The 20,989-nt window shown below is 37.6% G+C and overlaps 1 protein-coding gene across 1 annotated transcript; it reads left to right on the top strand.

Annotated features, from left to right (window-relative positions):
* Window positions 1-1,213: 1,213 nt before the first annotated feature.
* DAW1 (dynein assembly factor with WD repeats 1) lies at window positions 1,214-20,396 on the top strand. The gene is made up of 13 exons (XM_068200865.1): window positions 1,214-1,281; window positions 2,935-3,007; window positions 4,246-4,390; window positions 7,618-7,676; window positions 8,347-8,469; window positions 10,043-10,142; window positions 11,921-12,028; window positions 12,724-12,830; window positions 15,957-16,059; window positions 16,434-16,548; window positions 17,588-17,664; window positions 19,576-19,738; window positions 20,286-20,396. The coding sequence occupies exons 1-13, from the start codon at window positions 1,242-1,244 to the stop codon at window positions 20,318-20,320; spliced, it is 1,248 nt and encodes a 415-aa protein (XP_068056966.1). The 5' UTR covers window positions 1,214-1,241; the 3' UTR covers window positions 20,321-20,396.
* Window positions 20,397-20,989: the final 593 nt, after the last annotated feature.

The following is a 20,989-nucleotide window of genomic DNA, read 5'->3' as shown; positions in this document are numbered from 1 at the left end:
TTGTATTTTATTTCCTGGCTTTCAAAAAACCAAAGGACTATCTTCAAAGTGAAGCTGTAGGGAGCCATATGGGTGTCTTTGGAAAAGTCACGTACTGTTAAACACTGAGTGGGACTGTCTTGTATTGATTCATTGTCAACAACGTGGGCTATGAGATCGGCCAAATGAGATTGTGTTTACTGCTTCCCCCTATTGATCTCTGCAGCCATTTCAGCATAAAGCTTGACTCAAATTTTTCGTGCTATTAGTGCATTATCTTCTCATGATTCCATGATTCCATGTTGGTTATCTCTTTTCAATGACATCTTTTCTTCTCTTTTTGATGAAATGCACATCCACAGAAAGGCAGTGAAACTGCTGCAGGGTCTGGAGCACAAGCCTGTGAGGAGCAGCTGAGGGAGCTGGGGGTGTTTAGCTGGGGAGAAGGAGACTGGGGGCGACACCATCACTTCCCCAGCTCCCTGAAAGGAGGCTGTAGCGAGGCAGGGTGGGTCTCTTCTCCTGGGTAACAAGCGACAGGATGAGAGGAAATGGCCTCAAGTCGTGCTAGGGGATGGTTTAGATTGGATTTTAAGAACTGCTCAGGGAACTGGGGGAATCACCATTCCTGGCAGTGTTCTAAAGGCGTGTGACCCCTGGGGACATGGTTTAGTGGCGAACATGGTGCGCTGGGTTAATGGTTGGTCCCTATTGTAAGGCCTTTTCCAGCCTTAATGATTCTGTGATTCTAAACTCTATTTTCATAGTTCTGCTTCAATTCTCAGTATCTCTGAAAAAAAATGAACTGATTAGGTTTTTCTTTATTTCTTTATTCTTTTAAATTTAATCAATCTTTGCCCTCTTTCTTTAGTAAGTAACTATTCAATTTCCGAAAAGCTTTCACACATTTGCTACGCCGTTACTAGTGGCTCTTTGGCACTCCGAATTTATATGTATTTTTTAGCGCACTCCTTTCTAGATCCGCTCCTTTCCTCTCAGTGGCGCAGCCCAGAAGCTCTCGCAGCGCTGTACGGATGATGCAGTGCCAGCAGCGGGCCGGCAGCACCGACCCGGGGCCGGCGGCACCGACGCGGGCCCAGCTCGGCTGCGCGGCCAGGACGACGCTGCCAGGGAGCGGCCATGGCGGGCCGGCGCCCTGAGCCCCGCGCCGGGCCCGCGCATGCGCCCCGGGCCGTTGCCATGGCTGCGGGCGGACGCGCGGGGCCGGGGCGGCGGTGGCGGCGGTGGCGGCGGTGGCGGCGATGGCGCTGAGGCGGCTCCTGCTGCGCTACTTCCCGCCGGGTGCGGAGCGGGGCCGGGGGGCTCCGGGTGCTGCCGGCGGCTGTGCCGGGGCTGGGGCCGCGCGCGGGGGCCCGCGGGTGTGGGGCGTGCGGACCGCCCGTCATGGCGGGTCCCCTCAGCCCGGCAGGGGCTGGGCACGGCCGGGCGGGCCCGTGGCGCACCTGCCGCCGGCCGGAGCGGAGCTGCCGCCGTGTGTCCCGGTGCCTGGCTGATAGGCTGCAGCGGGAAGCGGCTCGTCACCCATCGCGCCTGTAATTAGCGGTTTACTGCAAAGTCAAGGCAGTCTTGCTCGCATCACAGTAAGGGGTTCAAAAAGTCAACGATGACTGTAGCTGGAACGAAAAAAAAAAAAAAAAAGGTGTTTGTGTTTCTAAATGGCTGTTTAGCAAAAAAAGTTGCTACTCTGCAGCTACCTGAAAGGAGGTTGGAGCCAGGTGAGGATCGGTCTCTTCTGCCAGGCAGCCAGTGAGAGGATGAGAGGGCATAGTCTTTATCTGTGCCAGGGGAGGTTTAAATTGGGTATTAGGAAGAAATTCTTCACAGGAACAGTGATCAGACGTTGGAAAGGGGTGCCCAGGGAGGTGGTGGAGTCACCATCACTGAGGTGTTTAAGGACTGGCATTCTGTGCCGGGGTTTGGTTGACAAGGTGGTGTTCGGTCCTGGGTTGGACTTAATGATCTCAGAGGCCTTTTCCAGCCTAGCTGATACTAATTTCTATTTTTTGTCCTTCATTTATGAATTTTCTGAGTGGAGCCATGCTTTGAAAAGCAGTGCTGCCAGCATCTGGTATATCCTGTACGCAGGTGACTCAGTGAAATTTCAGAAGTGAAACAAGCTGGAGATGGCCAGCTCAGGAAGTGTATTGGAAAAAAGGATCTTCCTTTCAAATTCAGAAACTCGCCAACTATCTGCCAATGGTTTGTGGCACGGGTAATCATACGTTACAGGGATGATTTACTTATTGCAGTACCAGCACATAAAGAAATGGAAGAAGCTCCTGATAGGGTAGTCACAGAAGTGTGACTTTTCCTATGAACTTTGTAAAATGCAGAATGACACAGAAGTTCATCTAAATTATCTTTTCCCACAGAAAGTCAAGGAGCAGCTGAGCCCTTTATCAGCTGTTTCAAAACAGGAAGCTGTGTGGTTAAACATTTTAATACTCCAGTTCAGTGGAAGTTACAGAGGTGCCAGAGCAAAACTGGAAGTGTAAAGCATTTTATGATTTTTGATACATTACTGCACTCAAGCCTTTGCAAACACTAGAATAAATATAATTGTTTTTGTAAAACATGTTTTCCAGGCTTTTTAGAACACCAAACTACAGCAAGTATCTTCAGAACAGCTTCTTTGAAATTAATGCTGATGAAATGATACAAAAAGATGTTGGAAAAAAGAGCTTGTTCATTTCTAGAGTAGAAAATAGCTCAGAAATAATATTGTTTAATATCCTTTTTCATATAAGCTTATCAGAGTTGTTCATCACCATACTTACTCTCAGCACTAACAGCTAACCTTCTTCCAGCTCCAAGAACTGGAATTGGGTCTTCTGAAGTCAGTGGAGCTATGAAAGTGGAAGTGCTGCTGTCTACAGTGCATGTTATAAAACTCCAGAAGTCTGATTATGACCTGTTTATCTCTTGTTTTTAAAGGAATTATCTTGGAGTACGTAGAAGGTGTTGAGTCAAAGACCAGATCAATAGATCTGCTTGATCTTAAACCTGAGTAAGTATGATATTACTTCAGATAACAGCACGCTCTGTGTTTTTGTAGCACGTTCATGTAAAACTCTATTTGACTGTATTAGACATAATTTAGATCAGCTATTATGTAGAGCCTATGTGCTCTACTCAGCCAGCTCTGGTAGGAAGGGCTTCAGAAAAAATAACAAAGTGCCACCATCAAATAAAGTTACCCAAATCCATGGAGTTTATTAGGCAGAAAGACATGAAGTAATATGATTGTCTTAATACCAGCACTGATATGGAAGAGGTCTTGCATGTAAGCCCAAGTCAGTAGACAGTGTAAGCTGGATATGCAGGATGAAAAATCCCAATTTAAAAATTATTAAGTTTTGTCTACTTAGGACTGTCCAGTATAGTGCTGTGGGTAAAACCTATCAAGTCTCTTTGTGAAAGAAATAAGCTGTCTGGTGTTACTGAACAGGAGTATAAACACTGAGAGGATACTCTTTTATGATGTAGTGGCTCCCATTTAGAAGGTTGATGCAGAAAATCCCCTTTAGACTTGAATAATTCCCATACTAACAGAAATGCTTGGCTTTCTTGCTAAGCTGATTTTAAGAGTGTATTGTGATTTTACTGCTGGGTATTGTCAACTCTTAGTTTCTCACAGAAAGCCTGAAATCTGTACTTATCTGATAAAATGGAGAGAGGATCCAGTTCCACAGACCAGCTGTGGCCCCTCGCTGGGGGCTCAGGGACATCACTGCACTGGACCATGTGGTAGTTACTGTCAAAACTAGGAGCTGTAGAAACAGCCATAGATTTCTGAAGACACAGAGATAAATTTAAAAGTTTGCACACGTAATTTATCTTGTTACTGCTTCATGGGCAATTTGTTTGGAATTTATAAAATTCCAGTTCAGTTCACATATTTAAATTGACGATTTGTGACACACATCTCCCATGCCTGATCCTCCACAGAAATCATTCAAAAAGATAAATTTCTTGCCAAGCTACAATTTTTAAAAGTTGAATTTTACTGTTCAACTTCAGTGAGAGAGGGAGGGAAATATAAAAACCAAAAAAAATTTATTCTTATTTCTTTAGGCCTTTACAGAATGAGATAAATGCATAATATTTAATTGCTTACTTCATTTTCTCTGCAAATAAATAATATTTTTGGGTTTAAATTCATAATTATTTCCAGAGGATGGAATGTGGTGGATTTGGGCTTGGGGTATTTATTGAGTTTGTTTTTGTTTTTTTTCTCATAATTAGCACAGATGTTACAGCCTTAGTAGAAGAAATCCAAAAAAGAGAACCTCTCATCACAGCTTCCTGCTTGGAACACGTCACATATCTAGTACAAAGATTGCAGGAGAATCTAGGGGAAAAACAGAATCACAAATTCTCTCTTTTTAAGGTCAGAGGCATCTTTAAAATAATTTTGGGGATTTGGGGGAGTTTAAATTGTGATACTGTGAGTATATTTTTACTGCTGTTTATTGTGCTGTATGACTGATTCCTTGGCACTTTTCAATCCTCTCTGCACTTTCAGAGCAACTGAGTCTGGCCTGTTTTTCCTGCCAGGAATTCCCCCAATAAAGCTGAGAGGTATAACTGTTTCTAGATACTGTTTACCCAGGCTTATGTATTAGGGTGTGTTTTGGATGGAGAGAAATCAGTCTTTGATTTGTTGAGTAAGAGTTTTTGCGCCAGCAACACCCATAATTACATTTAAACAAAACCTGTAAATTGACCCCACATGAATTAGTTGTTGGGAAAGTACCAAAATGTTTTCATACATGTGTCTACTTGTTTTTCATTTTGTGAAAATGGTGGGATTTATGCTATTATTTTATGGTGTTTTATGCTACATGCAGTTGTCATTACAAATCCTGGTTTTCATTACTTTCTGTCATTACTATTATGTTTGACTATTGATTAATTGATCTTTGCTTTACAGACCGCACTTGAAATATTTCTTCAAACAAATAGGATTTCTAAGAACAGTGATTACAGAGACCTTTCAAAGCTTCAAATCCAAGATCGAGTGTGTCACAAGAGAATAGGTGTAATTGCATTTAATTGTGGAAATGAAACTTTATTCGAGATACTGCATGCTACAGTCTGACATAGTTAAACGTTGTATCTTTATTGTGTCAGCAGATGGCAATGTGTAGCTGTTGAACAATGTTGGTCAGTGCTATGACGTTTATTGTTACCTTAAATTAGAAGAGAAAAATAAGTTTTGTGTTGGTTTGTTCAGCTATAAAACCCATTACAAGTTCTGAGGTATAGCTTTGGTTCTTTTGACCAACAGTACTCATCTGGGTGAATTCTGCAAAGAAATACGTATTTAACCTTGAAAACAGAGCTATGTAGTAAGGTATCTTAAATTTAAAAAGTTTCTCTTCCAAGTTATGCTCTCAACCGAGATAATGCCTTGCTTTTCAAAAGCTTTAGAAATTGTACATCACAGAGACTGACAAATCTTCAAATGCTTGTTCAAACTGGAGTGTAAATAATGTATTTGTTCATTGTTGGGTGTAGTGCTCTGTCTGAGCTTCTCTATTTGGAAACAATAGAAGTAGGCAAATCCAATCAGTGCTGGATTATTTCCTTCACTCAAGAGTGGTTAGAAGTGTGTGAAAAGAACTTTTTTGTTGTTCAGTTTCATTTAGGGTTCTAAATGAAATATGAGCACTAGATCTTTCTGAGATACTAATAAAATATAAGAGATGGGTGGGAGTGAGATTTGTTTTTCTTTTCCCTGAGAAAAATGTTCCATGTGTGCATTGTTTGGAAATGAATGGTTTTTATTTCTGTTGCACTGGAGTATAATCTGAAACAAGTGTATAAGATCATCTTTTTGTTATTTCCAGTAATTGTGGTGATGGTGGTGTGTTAGGCACTCTGCAGCGAAATGAGGTTTTATAGCAATTTCTCAGATTTTAAACTATTCCATGGCATGGGATGCTATAGTAATTTGCAGATTTTTATCTTAGGTACAGCTGTAGCAGATTTTGCAGAATTGAGGTATATTTTTTCTAATAATGCCTTAGATTTTGATTATTGTATCATTTGCACAGGCAATACTTGCTGGCTCAGAGTTCTGTGGATAAAGCAACTGCAGCACTGGGCATTGGAAGAACAGAATTAGTCTCATAATCTGAAATTACATAAAAACCCATCTTGTTTTCCTCCCTTTTTTCATAATTTCAAAATACCTTTGTTGTTCAGAGGTGCCTGTATGTAGTCCTAAAAATCTTATGGGTGCGATTTCCATAAATTTCCATAATTGTTGATTCTCATATGCAGATGGATTTTGTGGCTTGTTTTTTAAAAAACAAAATATTTTTGTAATTTTCACATATTGATTGCCCATTCCCACATCTGTAGCTGAGAGTACAGCTTGTGTTTCTTTCTCTAGAGAGCAGAAATTGCTGTTTCTGTAACATAACATACATTTTCTGTTTCTCCCTCTCAGTCTTTCACTTATCAATTGTTATTTCCATTTTGATGAATCCCTACTCTTCTGAGTAGAAGATCTATGAGCCTTTCTCATTTTTCTTTTGGAGACAGGCAGCTTGGAAAACTTGAGATAAGCAAAAAAAGTATTGAAGCTCTGGTAATATGTCAGTGATTAAATCTCACTGTTCATAAACAGTTTCTTCTTCATTCTTACTCTACAGAAAAGACCTAGTCAATCACTGGGGTATTTTTAACATCCTTTTACTTCACTGTCAGCAGTTGTGGTGATTTCCCAGTTTATGATTTTATTATGGTTTAGACTTGAGGAGAGGGCAGCTTCTAATAGGTGAAAATTATTCAAGTGCAAGCCACGTTTTACAGCAGCCAGTTTATTCAAACACCAACGAGATTATATTTTTTGGTTCTTTTTAAAGTATCATGGCATGGTGACTTCCACTGCAGTATCTGAAACTATTTTCACCTTTGCTTAATAAACCTTAGTATGTGTTACTGTGGCTATGGGCTCATTCACATGAATGATCCTGTACTGTCTGATTAAAGCACTGTTAGAAAACAGTGCCCTCCACAACCTACACAATCTGTGCAGGCATTAAAGTTGAAATTCTGTCTTGGAATTTTGTCTTGCTGAGTATCTTTGTTATGGTTTTGCACACCTTGTCATGACCTCATAGGACAGAACTGTAGCTTATATTTCTTATAAGCTGTAGCTTATATTTCTTTTTTTCTTCCTCTTTTGTATAACAAAGTCAAGTGCCAGCTGGAAGCATCCTGCACCCCAAAAGTCTCAAATTTAACTGGATTTCTTAGTTCACTAGCTAAGGCTAAGTATGAGGATTTCTTTCATCAGTGATCTTACAGTCTTCGTGATCTCCTCTTTTGTTTTGCCCATTCAGCTCTGGTCTAGGGTTGTTTTGCTGGTCTTGGGGAAGGTGAAGAAGATGCAAACATAGAAAAAAAAACCCTAGTTCATTGAAATAAAGGATAAAATTGAAATCAGTACCATATAACATCTTCAGTGGTAACCTGAGATTCATGTGGGATTTTTGTCTTCTCTAACAGGAGGAGAAAAAATTAATCTGTTGAATATTTTGAACAATTTAGTTTATTTTTTAGCATCAAATGTATTTCCTCTCACTGCCCCTGCTTTTATTTCAGGTGCTTAGAACACACGTATTGCCTCTGACTAATGTCGCATTTAACAAATCTGGTTCCCGGTAAGTTGTTTTCAAAGTCAAAGTACCTAATCATTAATTGAAGTTTTGTACTTGTAAATTAAATGGTAAGGAAACTTCAGTGCTCTTATCTTGCTGCAGAAAGAATTCAGCTCTGCTGCTTATAAGCAGCTTCAGGTATAACTGGGGATTATATTTCAGGCCTCTGTGGAAAACCCATGGGAGATGCAAAAAAGTAGCAGGTGAGATTAAATTTATGTAATATTTTTCTTTCACAGTCATAGTCTGTTGACAATTATCATATTACAGGAAGAAGCACCTTTATGGCAATAAACTAAATATTGCTAAAAGCTAAATGAGTCTTTGACAAACTGATTTGGGAGTTTCACTGTAGTGAAAGTGTTACTTTCATGTTAATTGATTTCACTGTGGACATATGTCTTATCATTTTTCCTTCATGTCTTAAAAGCAGCAGCATGCTTTCTAGTTGAAATACACTAGAGAATAGAAAAAAATGTGTTTTTATGAATAAGACGTTAAAAAGAAAGAAGAAAAGAAACCTCTTGGGTCATAAATCTGTATTTTTGGAAGAAAGAGGATATTTAGGTCTGAGACAATGCTAACTAAAATCTGTGGAAATAAATAATTTGGCTGTGCATTGGGACCAGTAAGATATTTGCTGTATTCAGAAATGAATTTCTCTTTGCTTTAGCTTTATCACTGGAAGCTATGATAGAACCTGCAAACTGTGGGATACAGCATCGGGAGAAGAGCTGCATTCGCTGGAGGGACACAGAAATGTTGTCTATGCAATAGCTTTCAATAACCCCTATGGGTAAATAAATTTTCTCTGAGATTCTTCATAATTGCTAATACTGTTATTTTACAAATACTCTAACAAAGAATAGACTATTTTAAATTGAAAGAGTTCAACTTCTGAGTTTGTAGAGTTCATCTATAGCTAATCACTGTAGGATGACACTGTCATTATTTGTACAAGAGATCCATTCAAACATGTTTTCTGCTATAATTTTTTAAAATTAAATTTAGAAATTCTAACCAAAAATTTAATTAGGTATTCAGTCTTGAAAAAAATAGAAATGAGTTAGTTGAATGTATTGAAACACAGTTTATTTCAGTAATATCTACATGACCAGATTATGTTCTGAATGTTAATCATTCTCTTCTGCCTCCATGTAGTTGTATGTGATGTGACATATAACTACTTATGCCAATCTGTGTTGCTTCAATTAAGGAGAAAGAAGTGGATTTCTCCATTTGCCATTACAAATTCAATATTATTTAGGACATGATTTAGAAATGTCACAGCTTTTGAGTAATTTTTGTACAATCCACAAGGTGCTGCTGTGTGAACATCAGATATTAATTTTTGTACCTTTTGTTTTCTTCAGTAATTGTTTGCCCTAGGTTGGAATTGCCACCTGTTAGGTGAAGGGAATTACATGCTAGCTACTGAAGTTTCATTGTCATTTGCTTCCTGAGGAAGCTTTCATGTATTAGAAAACCATTTTTTTCTGTAAAGTAAGATAAATTAGTTCCTAATTTTCTATTGAATCACATTACTGTCGGATAACCTATTTATCAGTTGAACAATACACAATTACCATCAGGAAATTAATGTTAAAAGATTTGTTCTTACACTATTTGAAACTTCATCTCTTTCTTCTATGTGAAAAGGAAAACTTAGACTCTGCTGTGTCAATGTCTTCTATTCTGATATTATTCTTTACTTTAGAAAAACATTTAATGACGTTCATTTATATAGCTTGGTGAAACTAATGACAAAAATCTGTGCAAAGATCAAGAACTAGACTGTAACATAAAAGTGGAGAAGCAACCTACAGCAAGACAAAACCTGATGAGAACTTTGAACTACTTTTGTATTAAAAATTTGATAAAAAACCCTTTTTCTGTAATCTTTAGGCTTTGGTACAGTGTCCCTTGGTACATTTTCTGGAGACTTCACTTTAGTCTTGCTCTAACTACAGATGGTCACAGCCCTTCCACTGACTTCAGTGGCAGTAGAGTTCAACTTCTGAAATTTAGGTGAACTGCATTTATAATTGTTGATAAACAGATGTTAGCTGATGAAATCATATAACTTCCTAATAAATATGTAAGTACAGCACAACATCATCCCTAAAGTAGGTCAGTCATCAGTAATGAACACTCCACTGCTAATAAATAGGTGCAGTGGCTCTCTTAGAAACTCCCTGTGTCTGCTAATTTTTTGCCTTGCTGTAACTTGTGTTTATAAAATCCTGTTGTAGCGAGTACCAAAGTGCATGGGAGCTTCCAAGGCTGGGTGTTGTTTCTCTGGATTCTGCTGTCTCTGGAGTCAGAGGGTTTTTCTACATAAAAATTACAGGATTTTTTTTTCTATTTAGTGACAAGATTGCCACTGGATCTTTTGATAAAACCTGCAAACTGTGGAGTACGGAAACAGGAAAATGTTATCATACCTTCAGAGGACATAGTGCAGAAATAGTGAGTAGTGATGGATGTTTCTTATTCCTTTATGTTTCCTCACACCATTATTGATGACTGTGAGTTCTGACTCCCTGTGAGCTCCCACTGGAAGGCACAGTTATTGTGGCACATCTATTCATACATCCAGGTCTTGTTAACATTTCTGCACTGCAAGGTAGGATAGTCTGAGTTCTTGAGATAGAATAAACCCTCATACAAAGTTTGAAATTATATTGTTATTTTTACTTTGTTCTGATTTCCCTTGTTTGCTAAAACATTGAAAAATACCGTAGTAACTGGAATTTTTAGTTTATTGTACATACCTTTTGTTTGATTACATATCACGTGTTTTGCCAGCTATCTTGCATTGCCTGTCATATTTGCAGAACTAAATTACAAGAACATCATTGCTCGTGTTACTGTCTTTCACAGAGATCTATACTTCATGTAAAGAACCAGTTGGAGCTGTAGGGGAATGAATTTCTGAAATTTAAAGTGTGTTAACTGGGAATATGTGGGATGCTGAAATGTCAAAGATCTATGGAATTAAAACAGTTTAAGCTTAAAAATGCTTGGTTTCTTCTCCCATGCACTAGGACCCCTATCAGCAGCAGCAAGTGCCTTGATACACAAATTTCAGTTTGAAAGATCAGGGCAAAAACATTAACACTCTGAATTTCGATAATGAATGGCTTTTTTGTTGTTTTTTTTTTTAAATAGCTATACAATCACTGTTCAATGAAATATTGCTGAAAATTGTTTCTGAAAAAACAATGTGAATTTAACTGTAGATTGAGAGGTCTTAAATAGAGCAAGAAAATGGTGGTTTACTATATTGGAATTTGAGGTTTGTTTGTGTGTTTTTGATTCTCTGGATGCTCTGAGTTACCCCTTACAATGGAGAACATGTTTGCTTCTTGAGAAAAGCTGCAGTGATTTTATGGCATAAAATCAGTCAGGTAAATGCTTAAAGGCCTCTCCATTTTTTCTGACTTCTTAGGGGTTAGATTAGACCTGGAGTGTTATGAGTTGTGCTGACAAGTAATTAGAAGAAGGTAATTGCCAGTAGGAAATGATATGTTTCTCTGAATCAGACCTGTTTCTGAAAGGCCATTATTGCATCGATACATTGCTGGCAAGGGCATGCCCATAGTTATTCAGGATGAAAAAACAGAGCTACTGTTTTCCCTTTTTCATGGCACCAGCTATTCTTTATTTGCAGAGGAATCACACTGAATAATTACAGAAAACAGGAGGATGAATACATGATTTTTTTTATGTGAAAAATTAATTAAAGTAGTTGTTGAGCTTTTATTCTTACTTTTTCTTAAATATGATGTTGTGGCAATGCCCTTGGCAAATGACATTGATAATGACACCTGATAAGGTGAGAGTGCACAGAGTGTGTTTGTGGGTACACAGAACTATTTGGATGATCTTTGCCCCAGTCTCATCAAGTAACAGAGAAAACCTACCAAATGATAGTGCTAGGGAGGATTGTCAGACTGGACAGTAATTGGAGGATTTCAAAGAGAATTTTGAATTTACAAAAACCAAAGCATGTGCTGGCAAGGAGTCCACTTGGTTTGAGTACTTATCCAGAATGATGTGGTAAGGATTTGTTGCTGTTCTAGTGAGCTGTTGGAAGAATTCTGCAAGTTTTCTGCATGCCATAAAATATTATCAGATCTTTGTCTTATTTAAAAACAGTAATCCTGGCCCTTGTTTAGTTTATTTAGAAAATATATATAAATGGACTCCTTTAAACTTTTTCTGTCCAATGTTTCTCGCTACAGGTGTGTTTAGCATTTAATCCTCAGAGCACACTGTTGGCAACTGGAAGCATGGATACCACTGCCAAATTATGGGATGTAGAGAAAGGAGAAGAAGTAGCCACTTTGAATGTATGTTTGCATTCCTTGTGTTTTCAGAGGTGTTCCTTGCTTAGTTTTCCAGCTGAGATGAATAACAGTGTAACCATTACAACTGTTTCAAACCTTGTAGTTTCTTTTACCAGGGGATCCCGTAGTGACTGCAGTTATAAAACAGAATAAGAAAACTTGAAGGGAATGAGAAAAGCTTTGGTATTTTATGAGTCCTATTTATCAAAAGACAGATTTTCTCATTGCAGTGACATTATTGCTATAGATTAGAATCCCTTCCATCACTTGTTAAAACCCACTGCTCTACTGTAAGTTGTGGCCTCCTCTGTAAGGAGGAGGTAAACACGGGCAGAGGACAGCCATCTGGTTACCTCTAGATTGTCATCTCTCTTTGCTCTGCATGGCTTGCTGGCATTCCCCAGGGTCAGATTGGCCTCTGCTGCTTCAATGCATTTCTCACATAAATCCTAAGTCATATGTAGTGAATAGGCTTCCTGCTTAAGTGGTGTACCTGAGTTTTTGCAGTTGATGGGATATTGACTATTCCACTGGCAGGTAGATCTTTCTGTCAAAATTGTGGTGTAGTGGACAAGACAGTAAATAAAATAGTGATGAGTAATGGAAGGATTATGCTGCTGAAAAAAGACTACATATTAAACTATATTAATGGAAAAGTAATAATTTGTATTCTCATACTCCTTTTTAAAAATTCTCAGGGACACTCAGCAGAAATTATTGCTCTGTCTTTCAATACCACTGGAGACAGGATCATCACTGGCTCCTTTGACCATACAGTAGCAGTATGGGATGTTGGCACTGGCAGGTACTAAAGCACTAATAAATGTAATTTTACTTTGCATGATTTCAGGACAAATTGAATAGAAAATGTTGAGCTACACCTTATTTCATGCTTGCTTATTTCAGCTTGTATTTAATTTAGAGTATATGTTCTTTCATCTTGTAATTTGTTACTCCTGTTCTCTTTGTTCTTTTGAAAATGAATGCTGCTCATGAAATGCTTTTGTATGTATTCTTTATTTTAAATTTCTATCTTACGAGTACTAAAGAGGCAGAAAAAAAGGACAGATCCTCTGCATGTTCCTGGTGCATTCTCCAAAGAGAAATACATTTTATCAACATGGAAACTCATGATTTGTAAGGTGTCTAGGATGTCTAGACCATTTAAGTAGAAAGTATATTTTATGTTACAGAAAATTATTCTGGTTATGTTATCTTTAAAAACTATAGAGGGTGTATTTTTCCTTCTCAACATCCTTTGTCAATATGAATTTAAAATACAGGTTCTCCTTTGACTGTAGAGAACAAAATCTCTTGATTAGGATGCCAACAAATAATAATGCAACAGGTATATATGAACTTGTATAATACTGAGTGACAAATTCACTTGTTTTTTCAGTGGGTAACTCAGTGTAAGTAAAATAATAAAATGATCCCCCTGATTACTGACAGAGTAATTTATGAAGATAACCATTCTATTTTGCTTACAGGTTTTTTTTTTTGAGAGCAAAGGGAATATCTCTGAAATTTATATATAAAAAGACAGTGTGTGTATAGTGATATCTTGGGATAATAGAAAATATATATAAAAGTGAGACTAAGTGTGTGATTTATAAGTAGTGTACACATAGTGTATAATTTAAGGCTTGGTCCTATAATCTTTGAGCTTATTTGACACCAACACTCATTCAGCAAATCGACCTTTGAATTCAAGTTCCTTCAGCCGGATGTTCTTGCGAGTATTTTTGTGTGAAAACAACTTTTTCCATCTTATTGTTTGAGCCTACAGTGAAACCAAAGTCTGGGGATTTTCGTGTTGCATTTTTTTTTCTATGAAATCAATATGGACTTCACATCAGGGCCAATACCAGCAATATGAAGGAGCAGATTCTCACTGGCATCTCTGGTGATTAGCTAGTGGGCAATAGAATTGTTCCAAGGCCAGCAATCAGCCTTTCAGGTGGCCCCTGGGCATGAATGCATTTAGGAGAATGGAAAGTTGCTGTCAGACTGTGAGCAAAAAATAATTTGCTGTCGAAAGATTCAGGTAGATTTGCAAAAATCTTCTAAGTAAGGTTTTGTGTACTTGTTTTTCACCATGTGAGTCACATGAGGTGTACAGCTTTCCAAATTTCAGTTTCTTCTGATTTTGCTGGCTGACACTGCTGAGCATGTGTTCCTGGGCTTTATTCTGGGTCGATGCCCTGAACTGCCCTGAGGGAAATTGATGTAGGGACAGGAAATCTGAACAAAGTTTGTGATTCTCTTCATAAAATACTATGATTTAAAAGAAAAAAAGGGTAAAGGGGGAAACACACTTTTGTAATCCAGGTCTGTATTTCCATGGCAGATACAGCCCATTGTAGTTCAGTTGAAGGTGTCTGCAAAGCTTAATTTGGCAAAGCAACAGCCTGGTCCTGTATCTTGGGTCAGGGGTGCTGGACACCAGTGTGTGAGAGAGAAGCAGTTTCTCATTTGCAATTATAGTCAAATTCTTGAGCATCCATAGGTCAAATTTTACTTGGAAACTGAAGGCTAATGAAATACTGTCATGACTAAAGCTGATTGCTTTTAATAAAGAACTTAAATGGAATTTTTTATGGCACTTCATAAGTCTCTCTTCTGTGTTTTTTCTATGTATCTGATAATGGCTTCTGTGAGATGTTCTCCACATTGCTATTTATTCTGTTTATTGATCAGATTTTTATGTCAAAGCTTGAAGGCCGCACTGCCTTTTTGAAAATTGGAAGTTTAAGCTTTCAGCTTTTAGATTAAAGCTTTTTTCTAGGTATTACTAGGTATTTTGGGCATTAGGTATTACAGTAACAACAGTCTTGATGACCAAATAATATGTTTATAAAATTAAGTTTTCCTCTGTTATCTGCTTGTTGATTCTTTTGTTTTACTGTAAAAAAATCTACACAATTACAACAGTGTAGACCTCACAGTGTTAGAAAGTAAAAGGAGTAATTCTGTAAAATGCTAAGAACATAATCAAGTTTTTGTTATTATAAACAAATAGTAAATTCAAATGCTCAGGAAATTTTCTTTACTGTTCATTTAGCACATACATTAATTTAGCTACTCTTACATATCTTGTGCAATGGATAAAAACATTTCAGTCACTTAAACTAATTTAGTTGTTTTTCTAATCATTAGTTTATCTGTTATTTACAGTCTGCTTCTATTAATGATGCACTGATACTAGCATTGTGATAATAACCCAATTTGCTAATCCTTTAATAGATGTATATCTCAATTAATCTTTTTTAGGCTTTGTTGCTTTATAGGCCATTAAGTAGGAAGCAGTATTGGCTAATTGTAACCTCTCTACTCAGATAAAGCTGAAGAATTTAATGGGACTTGTATTGCTAGTCTTGTGCAGCAAGACATTCAGGATTAATGAGGATTAGAAATCATATTTCAGTTGGGCTGTCATTTGCCTGTTATTTGAGAACATGCTCACATTAAGTACCTGATTAACTTCCATTTGATCTTCAGTGGATTTTATAAAAGGTTTAGATTATATGGAGTTTTAAAGATGTACTGTTTTTACAGTTCATTGAAGTAGGATAATGGGAGAGTAATGTGGAAAAACTTGCTGTACTTGCTTAGCATGTAGATGAATACAAGGAATCTGTTGCTGGTATTGAAATCATCACATTTCACTGGAAATACATTCACTAAAATATTTTTGAAAGAGAAGGGAGGAAATTTCCATTTTATTCTTTACTGCCTCTTTTTGCCAAAAATAGAAAATGGAATTAATGTAGTACTAGATTCCTTAATGAGCTGTACCACTCCATTTAATTACTTTAATGGTGAAGACTTGACACCGTAACTGTACCATTTTCTAAACTTACAATTTATATGTGTATATAAAAATACACACTATAAATGTAAATGATCATTTAAAATTTTCTTTTGGTAGGTTGTTACATACTTTAGTAGGCCACCGAGGAGAAATTAGCAGTGCCCAGTTCAACTGGGACTGTTCTCTCATTGTCACTGGATCAATGGACAAAACGTGCATGGTAAGCTGATTGAGTAGGTAGTGAATACAGCTACTTGACATATAAAATGTATCTTTTTTAAATTGAGGAGCATCATTTTAAAGTAGCAAATATAATGAATTAGAGAATTTACAACTAAATGTAAAACCTATAATCTTACTGATTTCAGTGAAGTCTAGTTAAGTCTTGTTTAATCAATACACTGAACTAAAAATGGTATAGAACTTCATTAAACTAACTAAAGAGTGACTCCTTATTGATTTGTATTCAGCTTTCGTGTTATTACATGTCAAACATCAGAAAGGGCCGCTACAAGTTGCTTTATCAATCAACTAGATCTCTATAAGGTAAATTAGTCCAAAGAAGCAATGCAGTGCCCCTGTTTGTGTGTGCAGCTGTGGAATGCTGTGACAGGGACACACATAGCGACGCTGGCAGGGCACAGCAGGGAGGTGCTGGATGTGTGCTTTGACTACGCCGGGCAGCGCATTGCAACAGCCTCTGCCGATGGTGAGTGAGGGGCCTGCCACTGCTGGGGAACTGCAGCATCAAACACCTCTGGCCTTGCCTTTGGCTCTGCTTTGAATGTAGCTTGATGAAGAGGAGGACTTGATTCAAAGCTATCGATTGAGCAACGTTTGTTTCATTACAGAAATTGGACATTAAACTTTAAAAATTTTCTCCCGTGACAAAGTTCTTATTGTCATACTTCAATCAACTCAACATGTCTTTCCCCTTTAACTTCAAATATTTCACTTGTGGCTGGAAATACATTTAAAATGTGTACATAAATAGCTTTTGAGGGGGTTGATTTGGTGGCTCAGATTTAGGCTTAAATGAAAAATGTAGTTGGAATTTTACTGATAGATTTACTAGCAGGCTTTTCTAATGCACAGCAAAAGAATACACAATAAAGAGGTAGTGAAAGAAGCAATTTTGTTTTGTTATTGGTATGCAGAAGTTTTGCATGTTTATTATTTGTCTAGGAATCACAATAAATAGTTAAATAGACCTTCTCAATTATTTATATTATACTGCATAATGACAATACTGTATTACTTTTAGATACACAATTCCAGAAACAGGGTACCAGAGTGGATGGGGAGGACTATTTGGGTCTATTTTCCTGTACGTGCTATATTAAGACAAAAGCCAATGTAAAAAGTTTCCTGATATTTAATCAATATCTTATTAAATATAATGAATAGGTTATTAAATAATGAAATAGAATGAAAGCTTTATAAATATATTGTACATGCATTCTGAAATAACAGGCTTCAATAAGCTGTGTTCTATGTGGACCTTTGTATTCGTATGTCAGGAATTTTCCAGGAGAATCCATTTCTGATCAGGAAAGGAAGGCAATATTTTCCACTCAGATTACAGATTATTTTTAACATATTTTACCCTTGGAGGACACTCTGTGAAGTTTGCCTTCTATTTCTTCCAAAATTAAACCTGAGGATGAGTTCCTTCTGACCTTATTCAAATGTTCTTACTGAAATGGGTGCTAAAGCATAACAATCACATATGGCTCCTACTGCAACAGGGTCAGCAAGAGTCTATAATGCAGGAACAAAACAGTGCATTGCAAAGCTAGAAGGGCATGAAGATGAAATTTCAAAGGTAAGTTGTGTGTGGTTTGCACCTTTTTTAATTTGACTTTGTGTGACATCCAATCCAGCAGTTATTCCATGATGCAGGAATACTGTTAATCATTATACCACCATATTCTTTAATATTTCAGATTGATAGGTCTGGCTAAGAAGTTACCTTTACTAAAAGAACATTCCTTCTGGCTAAAAGCTATCAATGATTGTTTACCAATCTCTCACTTCTGAGCTAAGACAATACTGGGTGTGCTACTCCTTTGGGTTCCAAGAGCCACCTCTCTGTATTGTCATGTCATTACCATTTGATTCCTTAGAATGGTGGCAGCTACTTAAGTCCATTCCTCCAAGGGGTGGACACCTGGCTTTGTTGCCATTGGAATGCCTGGTTTTCCTTAGCTCTTTCCTTTTCCTGAAGCACTTTATCAGTTGGGTCTGCACACACACTTGGTAAAGAAGAGGGGAACAGAGCGGGAGATGCTCTCTAAGTGTTCTTTCAATGTTAACAGAACTCCTGTCTGACCTGTCCTAAACTCTGGCTGTGTTATTCTGCCATTTGAGTCCCACATTCTATGACAGAATAAGCACCAGGTTTTTAATCTCTTGTTGACATCTTAAGGCTGTTGCCTCTAAGGCTTTTACCATGACCCCTATTTCTTTCTTCTACTAGATGTGCTCCTCTTTACTCTTTGTCATTTCTCTACACACCTGATTTATGGAATGGAACAGAAAAACCATATTTCTGGGAAAAATACATGGAGAATCTTTTCAAAAGTACATAAGGGATTTGGAAATACAAAGTCTGTTTCAAGAATCACTTGGTCATGAGGAGTGTGCTCATGTGCTTTGCTGGCTCAATTTTGAACACCAAGGTTCTGTTCCAAATACATTTAGTTGCTTCCAACATTGTACGTATTTCTCAAACTTTTTTATTTATTGCTTGCAGCTTTTCATTATTCTTTCAGATAGATAATCTCCCTAGCTTCCAAGATAGTGTGCTTTGTTTGTGCTGCTTTCTTGGATGTATTTTGATGTTGAAATATTAATATCTTGAATCTAGGATGGTTCTTAATGAACAAAACAAATGCTTTCATTCTGTTGATTTGTCTATAAATCATTTTGCTGAGAGAATAGGAAGTTCAGAAGGATTGGTCGTTCCTCAGTTACAAAAGTCACTGCAATATCTTGCACTCAGTGTAGAACCACTGAGGACAGTTTAAACCCCTGCTGCTGAGAGGATGGGTCAGAGACAGCTTCCATCAGGGCCTTAGTACTGGCATCATTTCAGTGCTGGAGGAAAGAATCTGCTCCTCTGGGAGCAAGTGGAAAAGGCCATACATTTCTGTAGGTATTCTATGGAGATGTGACCACTTAGGAATGTTATTACTTGGAAATTGGATTTCTGGGGAGCAGACATTTTGCCCTCAGTGATTAAGCAGTTTTGAATTGTATAATAAACTGGTATTGTCCGGTTAGTGCTCAAAAATGTACCTGATTATCTGGAAATCCATAAATCCTTACAGTAATGGCAGTGAATGTTTAACAAATATGAAGACTTAGTATAAAATTATTTGCTTCCAGTGCAGATTCTTATACTACAGAGATGTATGTTATTTAAGGTAGAACTCTATAAAATATGTATAAATTTTACATTGGAATAATGATGACATTTAAATAAAGCTGCTATTTGGAAGCTATAATCCTGTAGTAAGGTCATAGTATATAAGGCCTTTGTAAATACACAAAGTTTTCAGCCACAGAAGTTTGCCAGCATGACTGTAGTGGAATACTACTCTTGATTTTAGCTAAAAAACTGAATGCAAGAGTCGCTGCTTTCTATTTACATCTTTCAATCACTTTGATATGCTTCTTTCTCTAAGCATACTGACTTGCTGAGTAACATAACTAATTTATTTATTTTTTAAAGGTGTGTTTCAACCCTAAAGGCAATTGCATACTAACAGCCAGCTCTGATAAAACAGCTCGGCTCTGGGATGCTGCTACTGGACACTGCCTTCAGATATTAGAAGGTCATGCTGATGAGATCTTCTCCTGTGCTTTTAACTACAAAGGTGATACAATCATTACAGGTAACTAATATATTCTATTTTTCTTTCCTTTTTTTTGAGAGACACCTGAAAATCTTGCTACGGCAAAACAAAAACAGTCTGAAAACTTTCCTGGGGCCAAATGCAGGTACCAGCAGTGACTTACAATATAGTTAAGACAATCTAGAACTTCACTTTAGAACTGAGATTTAAGAGAATATGGCCATGAACAAATTTGTGCAAAGGTATGGGCATGCCCTCCCATCTCTCCAGTGGGCACATACCAGCACCAGAGCAGTGACTAAGCCATTTTCTCACAATGCATTGCTGTGAGGGAGGTATGGATGAACACAAGGCAAAGGAGCACGCCTTTTGTGTATTTGGTACTGAACTCTGATCAGGTTTCCTTCATTTCAGTCATGGAATGCAGGATGATCTCAGCTGAAAATATTGCTCTAGATTCTGCTGCCTGTTGCTAGTTGTTGAGAAAAAAAAAAGTGTCTCCTGGGTACATTGTTGATGTAGGTATTAACAGAAGTGGATAGACTGTGCACCTAAATGATCCTTCACAATGTGTGCTTATTACTAGGGAGCAAGGATAACTCCTGTAGAATCTGGCACTGATTGAAGAAAAGGATCCAGTTTGATGTATGCCTGCCTACTTTGTGAGTTTCAGAGTCAATAAACTCAGCCTGTCAGATCTGTTTTCTTTCACTCTCTTTGTTTGCCTTCTGTTGAAGTAGAACAGTTATCTAGATTTGATAGGTTTGACTTAGATATGGCATCACAGAACTGCAGAGCTTGGAAGGGACCACTGGAGGTCATCTAGCACAACAGCCTGTCCTGCTCAGAACCCTGTCATCCAAGCAGGCTGCCCAGGACTGACATTGGTTTGAATATCTCCAAGGATGAAGACTCCACAGTTTCTCTACACGACCTGCTTAGTATTTGATTACTTGCATAGTAAAGAAGAAAAGTAGGGGTTTTTTTCCCTCTTACATTTAAGCAGAATAGTTCCTTATATTTCAACTTGTGCATGTTGCCTCTTCGCTGAGTAGCACTGAGAAGAATCTGGTCTGTTATTTCAATCACCAGAGAGAAATCATGATTAGTGAGAATGAATGGATAGAATAGCTCAGTTTCTTTATGTGTGATTTTTAATTTGTAACTTTTTTAATAAAGAAAACAGAGCATTATAGAAATCTCAGTTGTGAAAGGAATGTTGGTATGCACTTCCTTTGAGGACTTTTGTATTATTTTTTGTGTGTGTGTAATAAAATATTGAATTAAAAT

The sequence above is a fragment of the Anomalospiza imberbis genome, chromosome 10, assembly GCF_031753505.1.
Source record: "Anomalospiza imberbis isolate Cuckoo-Finch-1a 21T00152 chromosome 10, ASM3175350v1, whole genome shotgun sequence".
In the NCBI taxonomy this organism is placed as follows: domain Eukaryota; kingdom Metazoa; phylum Chordata; class Aves; order Passeriformes; family Viduidae; genus Anomalospiza; species Anomalospiza imberbis.
The sequence above is the reverse complement of the archived record's forward strand: the minus strand, read 5'-3'. Positions and strand labels throughout refer to the sequence as shown.